Source organism: Capsicum annuum, chromosome 1 (assembly GCF_002878395.1).
Source record: "Capsicum annuum cultivar UCD-10X-F1 chromosome 1, UCD10Xv1.1, whole genome shotgun sequence".
In the NCBI taxonomy this organism is placed as follows: domain Eukaryota; kingdom Viridiplantae; phylum Streptophyta; class Magnoliopsida; order Solanales; family Solanaceae; genus Capsicum; species Capsicum annuum.
Genome location: NC_061111.1, coordinates 155,235,118 through 155,242,566, shown reverse-complemented (window position 1 = coordinate 155,242,566; position 7,449 = coordinate 155,235,118). Strand labels below are relative to the sequence as shown.

The following is a 7,449-nucleotide window of genomic DNA, read 5'->3' as shown; positions in this document are numbered from 1 at the left end:
CAATATAAATTTAGATTATTTTTTTATTTTCTTAAAAAACAATAAACTATACAGAAAATAGCTTCACATATAATGAAACAGGGGAGAGAGAGTAAATTGTTGAACTACATATGTTTTGTCTAATTCATAGCATCAAATATTCCAGAAAAATGTTCATGTTAAATTGTTAATTTTACTTTTGTCATCTCATGAAACAATGCATTTTGATATTAACACAATACCAAAGGATACGCTCCCTCGTTACACTCACTATACAACACGAATTTATTTTAATTAGTCAAACATTTCTCATAGATTTCGAACACGATGAGATTAAACCAAAGGTAAAAAAGACATCTATACAATACATTGGTGAATTTAAATTACAATAAAAACAAATTTTGTATTTAAAGTAAATAATGAAATACTCCACCACACAATGAGAACACATCATTCAAACGGAGCGGTGGTGAACCTCGGACCACTACAAATTAAAAGTACTAAAGAAAGATGCAATTGCAAGCACTCTAAATTTACATGCATTTCCTTGTACTAAGACTGTTTTTTCAAGCTTTATGGGTAAATTTCAATGAGAGACCTTAAACCTAGAGCGGGAGTTATTTAGTATTCAGTAAATCCAGCTTCAATGAAAAGCTTCTCCCACTCCTTTTCAGTTCTTTCTTTGGTAGCATAAAGAACCATCATTAGCATATCCATATTATGTTGTGCTCGAACAAACTCATTGCTCAGTGTCTATGATTATCACTTTCCCTCCTTTCTCTCTACTTGGAATTGACTCTTTGCATTTCTTCAGTATCTTCACACAATCTTTGCCCTTCCAGTCGTGCAGAATAGCCTTTTTCAACATTAACATAGAATTAAGTTGAGCAGAAGGATTGTAAAGAGAGAGGCAATTGTAGCTAATTAGTCGTTGTACATACCTTAAGTAAGATGGCATTAGCATGGGGAATCTTATCGAACATATCTCCTCCAACAAAATCCAAATTCCCACTTCCTTTGCAGTGGCCGATAACATGAGGGAGTTCAAGTACAGCGCACTTTAGGTAAGGAAAAGCTTTGGCTATGGCGATAGACACAGTACCGGTGCCACCACCAACATCCACCAAAGAGGTCAACCCTTCAAACACGTGTTTACACTCTGTAATAAGCAAACTAGTATTGAACCTCGAGTCACTAGACAATGCATCGTTGAAAATATCACCTAGTACTCTAGGTTCTTCTTCCTCAATATAATCCCAGAAAATTTTTCCATGAGCATTATGAAAAGCAGTGGGAGAATCATTTTGGAACCAAGCACTTAACTCCGACCATGCTTTTGAAAAGGCTGGACCATGGTTGAGCAGCAAGACTGACCTAACATTGAAGGGCTCATTTTTTGCAAGAAGGCGACTAGCTGGAGTAAGGAAATATTGATCTTCATGTTGATTTAGGAAACCGGATTGCACTAGAAAGCGCATTAAGATCGCCAAGAAAGAAACCTTTGAAGAATTGACGACAGAGAGTCCAGCAGAGAGTTCATCAAGGGACATGGGCTTACCATGTTTGTAAAGGGCATCAGGAATACCTAGTTGAAGTGCACATCTTACTGCCGAAGAACTTATAAAGTTGAAAATATGGTTCCAGATTTGAGCTTGAGCATGGAGAAGCTCAGTGGAAGTACTCTCATGTTTTGACATGTCTAAGGAACTTGTTTTGCTTGGGCCTTGTATGGTTGTCATCTAAACGTAGCAACGGTGTGCGTATTTATAGAGCTAAATTGAGAATTGGAAAGACTTTTACAACAGATAAATTTTAATATTCCAAAAAAAGCTTATTGGAAATATATTAAGATAATATTCTGAGATTATTTCCTAGGGTTGGGCTGAAAAGAGTTTCTAATATGGTATCACATGGGACATCACAATTCCAAAATATTCATGTTCTTTCATTGCGAAACTCTAGATTTTTGTAGGATGGGGAGGTCCCAGTTTCAACTTTAATTTGATGTGAAGGTTATATATTCTCCAAGATGTAAAATCATTGGCAGAAGACAAATTGATACTCATTTGAACCCAATTCAATCGAAGATGAGGGGGAGAGATCTTGAGAACTTGTTTTCTAGTCCTTTTGCCACATAAAAGATGTTTATTTTTACACACAAGAAACTTTAAAAAGTTATTTTCTTTTATTCATTTTGTAAGAGTGCAAGAAGTCTCAATTCCACGGAGATAGGGATGGCGAAGGGGAAGGGGCCACTCTTAGCAACGCAAGGGACATTGATCTAATCGCTTATATCTTCGTAAAGATGATACAAACTTTTGTTCCCATTTGCCTATTTTGGGTATAAGAACAAGCAATTGTCACGTGAATTGATTAATTGAAGTTCATGACTAATTATTTTAAAATTTTTAGTTGGTGACTTTATGGGTATCTACTAAAAGTAGTAGATTCATCAAATTTGAATCAATGAATAGCCTATGTTATTAAGAGTCTAGCTCTTGCAATCTTCTTTCTCATAGAAAAGGCTTCTAACAAATGTACATAGTGATGGAGTGCATCATAACCAATTAAGTGGTTAACTCCAGTCTCCAACATATAGAGCAATTTTCATATACCATAACAAATATTATCATCACATGATCACTACATGCACACTAATTAAACCCAACTTATTTATAAAGATCATCGATGTTTTATAGCTGGGCTTAAAGAAGGAGCACGTATTCGTTGGAGTATCCTTCAGAATTCAAACTTGAGGTTGGACTTTGGACCGTATTAGCACTAAATTCATGTATTTCCAAAAAGAAAATAGGTTAAAATTAATTATTCTGTCAGTCTCATATTAGTTGTCCACCTTATAATAAAGAGATAATTATATAAACGTACGACAAACAAATATACTTTACATTTAAGTATGTAGTAATATACTTTACACTTTATAACCCAAAAGGCCATTCATTGCAAACTAACTTTCTTCTCAATTCCTCTCTGGCTTCTCTTTTTTCATTGACATTTTTTCAAACTCCCATTTCACCTTCAAATTTATCATTTTCTTTCTTCAGATAATTCATGATATTCTGTTGTAATATATTGTTTTACTCTTTATTTGATAGCCTCATATGAATTAATTGCAAAATATAATGCTACCTATAATGTCCATAATCCCCCCCAAAATAATTTTTCGTTGATGACAACTGAAAATCGTAAGATTTGAATCAATAATATCTAACTCAGTTTGCTTCTTTGTCATTCAATTTTAATTATAGCATGTTACATGAATTGGATAGAATTAAGTTTCAATCATTGTTGAAGCTAGAAGCTTTGAAATTTGAGAATTGAAATTTCCGTTAATAAGTTTTGTTTTGAATGGTATGGTTACAAAAGACCGGTTATGTATTGAGGAGTCAAAATCTAAAATTTTGGATGATTTAGTGTGGTTTTGAGGTGTTTTAGATGAAGAATTTCAAAATTTCAAAACAAAACTTATTAACGGAAATTTCAATTCTCAAATTTCAAAGCTTCAAGCCTCAACATCCAAAACTTCAGATTTTGGCTCCTTAATACATAATCTATCTTTTGCAATAACACTCACTCGGAACAAAGCTTATTTATAAAAATTTAATTTTCAAAATTTGAAGATTGGAGCTTCAATAATGATTGAACATAAAAAAAATTGTGTTGCAACTGTAAAATTGTAATATAAATTTGTTATATGCTTGATCTACGAATTTTATAAACATGTATTCCCTTAGATGCTCATTAGTTGTAGCAACAATGAACAACGAGATGTTAATGAAGAGTTGTGGAAGAAACATATTTGTATCATGAAATTACAACAAGTCATTTGTTGAGCTTTTGTGTTGCAACTTTCACTTTTGAATGGTTTTTAAGAAGAATGAGTTGTTTGAATGGGTTTTCAAAATAATCAAATTTTAAATTTTAATTTAAAAAAAAAGGATAATAGGTCATGGAGCTGAATTAACCAACGTTATTTTTTTTAATAGTGCAATTTTAATTCAGCTAGTTTTTTAGGAACAATGGATTATTTGACTAAACATGATTTTGGCGATCCTACGGGTGAAATGATACTTGGATTATAAAATTAAAATGAATGAGAGTTCTCTAGAAGGAAGAGGAATGTGTGCATTGGGAAGAGAGGAAGAAATGATCTACTTCAGTTAAGTTGACTATGAGATGAAATCTAATATTTTGATCCTATATAATTGGGTCATTTTTGATAATGTAATATAGAATGGGCTATTTTATAATGAAATATTACTAGTTACATTTTTCTGTAACTTTTTCCTAAAATTAAAGAAAAATTTTCACAAAATCACAACTTAAATTATCTAAAATACAAAAAAAAAAATTCACTTAGTAAAAATTATAAATATCCCTAATTTATATTTTCTCTCTTTAAATTTTCAAATACTTAACTTTTCTCCTAAAAATTAGGATATATTAATACCTAATTTACATTCTCGCTCTTCACCAATTTAATATCATTAATGTGTGACATTCTCCTCCTTCAAAGTATTTTACAGAAAACTTTCTCCTCCCTATTCTCTTCGCCCTCTCTCTCTCCCCCTATATATCCTCCCACTCTCTCTCTCTCTCTCTCCCTTACTTCATAGTTTACACTTCTTTCTCCTTCTTAACGTTTTTAATAGTTTTTTTTGTTAGTTTTTCTTGTATAAATATATATGCATTTTATTATTTTTTCTTCTATTCCTACCTCGAACAATGTCAAAGATTTCATTGTTCTTTCTTCTATTTCAACCTTAAACAATGTCAAAGATTTCATTATTTTTTCTTGTATTTTAATCCCAGACAAGTGAAGCTGTGTACATAAAAAGGATGTTAGGATTGCATCAAATACAATTTCCATCTCAAATTTATGCGTATGTTACATAAGTATTTTTATGTATTTCTCTATAGTTATGTCACATCTTAGATTTATGTGTATGTTAAGTGCATCAGATATGTTTTCATCTTGGATCTCTATGTATGTTACATAAGTATTTTTATGTATCTCTCTATAATTATGTATTTTTAAAAGAATTACTGTAATGTATCTCATGTGTTTTTTATCTATCGATACATGATCTAATTGACTGATACGTTAATTAATGAGTAATTATATTTTCAGGATATGAAATATGTCATTGATTAGATTCCACAACACCCTTCAAGGTTTGACAGCTTGTGCAATGCCAAGTTTCTAGAAGAGATTGAAAAAATTCTATCAAAAAAATAATTGAGATGTTCAATGAGACACACTTTAGCGAATAGTTGAAAAAAATCACAGCAACAAAAAATAGAGAAAAGGGGAGAAGATTGATTCTGCAAATAGAAAGGAAAAAATATAATGATATTTTGAAAATATACATAATAACTAGTTACGTTTTTTTAAAAATTTTTATCTGTTTATTGAAGATATGAAAAGTGATTTACTCCTTAATTAAGTAAATTTTTATTATTTTTCTTAATTTGCGCACATTAATTGTTGCATTGGATGTATCACCAGAGATGTATCTTTTGTTAATGGATGTATTGAAAAATAATAAAACGAACTTTTTTGTAACTTTTATAAAAATTGAGATAAGATGTAATTAGGATAAACTAGTAGAGATTTATGTAAGCTTTACAATAATAAATCATTAGAACTAATTAAAGATATCAAATTGTCATAAAAATGCAACCATTAGAAACTACAAATAGTTGAAAATAGTTATTGCAAAAGGAAACCATCTTAAACTAGAACTACAACTACTTATTGGTTCTTAGAAAAACGATACAGTTAGAATTTATAGTGCAGTCAATGACATATATCACGATTTAACTCATTAGATTTGATTATTAGTGGTTAAATATGTTTGCCTACGAAAATACTAGAAAGTAAATAAAGCAAGTAAATAATATGAAATGAAGCAGTGGGGCTCCGATGATGTTTGTTTGCACTAGATCCGATGAGCTTAAAGTGATGTTGGTCTTAGCTTTGAAATAATTTTTGTAAATGAATACCGTAAAGACAAGATAGAGAACTTAGAGCGCGAGAATATAGATATATTGCTTTTTGTAATATTCAAAATCCGTCCTTTACAATTGTTTGTGAAATGACTATTATATCTATAATCTATATTTATATTTATATTTGTAATCTATATCTATAATCTATAATTTATAATTTATAATATATTAAAAGTGTGAAGACCCTTAAAAAAGTTATTTGAATTTTTTGTCCTTCATTAAAACACCCCATAATAGACAAAATTGTCTTTTCACTTTTATATTTTAAATAATTATCATTAAATTATCATTTAAGTATTTAGAATACATAGAAAAAACAAGGAACGATTCCAATTCTAAAAAGAATTAAATGTAATGTGATATTTTTTATTAAGAATCCTATGCAATTAGGGATAGAACTATTGATGGAAAGGGAAAAAAAAATTAAGAACCAAATTTATAGTTAAATTATAGGCATGGAAAAAAGAGATTCCTATGCAAATTTCTTAAGGAAAAATTTTGGGAACCAAAATATATATTTTTTTTAAAAAAAAAATTATGCAATGGAAAGAAAAAAATATATCTTATTTATGTAAAAAATTATAATATTTGATAATTTTAAATCAATTAGAATTTTACCTTATATAAAATAAAAAAAGATTGTATATAATTCTACTTAAATAGTTATTTGATCAAATTTTACTATAAAAATAAGTGTAATTCTTCTACTTCTACATTTCTTCTTATTCTTCTTATTTTTGTTTTGATTTGATTGATGATTAATTAAAGCTTTTTTTTATTCTTTAGGGTTTTCTAGGCTTCTTCGTTATATAAATTCTCTTTTAAATTTTTGCTTATATGCAATTCTTTTTTATTGTAAATAAATCATGAGATTTAGCATATCATCATTATTGTTATTAATATATTTTAATGGTTGTCCTTTTTTTGGTGCAAACTCTAACAATTATCGCCACATGCAAAATATGATCAAATAGCCTTTTCAGAGAAAATTTTAATTTTTCTTCGAAAAGTGATTTGAATTTTTGGTCATTCATTAAAGCACCCAGTAATAGACAAAATCGTATTTTCACCTTTTTTAAAGTAATTATCGTTAAATTATTATTCAAATATTTAAAATGCATAGAAAAACATAAGGAACAATTTCAATTCTAAAATGAATTAAAAGTAATCTGAATTTTTTTATTAAGAGTCCTATGCACTTTTTTAGGGAAAAAACTATTGATGGGAAGGGAAAAAAAATTAAAAACTAAAATTTATAGTTAAAAAATACGCATGGGAAAAAAAGATTCCTATGCAAGTTTCATAGGAAAAAATTTTAGGAACCAAAATATATTTTTTTTAGAAAAACATATGCATGAAAGGAAAAAAATATATCTTATTTAGGTAAGAAATCATAATATTTTACAATTCTAAATCAATTATAATTTTACCTTATATAAA

The 7,449-nt window shown here is 29.1% G+C and overlaps 1 protein-coding gene across 1 annotated transcript; it reads right to left on the bottom strand.

The window, feature by feature from the left end:
• Positions 1-403: 403 nt before the first annotated feature.
• Positions 404-1,688, bottom strand: LOC107856570 (trans-resveratrol di-O-methyltransferase). Its single transcript, XM_016701561.2, has 2 exons — positions 921-1,688; positions 404-835 (listed from the first exon to the last, which is right to left on the bottom strand). The coding sequence occupies exons 1-2, from the start codon at positions 1,674-1,676 to the stop codon at positions 719-721; spliced, it is 873 nt and encodes a 290-aa protein (XP_016557047.2). The 5' UTR covers positions 1,677-1,688; the 3' UTR covers positions 404-718.
• Positions 1,689-7,449: the final 5,761 nt, after the last annotated feature.

Coding starts and splice junctions, on each gene's coding strand:
- LOC107856570 (XM_016701561.2), bottom strand. CDS start 1,676: ATGTCAAAACATGAGAGTACTTCCACTGAGCTTCTCCATGCTCAAGCT. Junction 836..920: donor CTAATGCCATCTTACTTAAG/GTATGTACAACG, acceptor ATGTTGAAAAAG/GCTATTCTGCACGACTGGAA.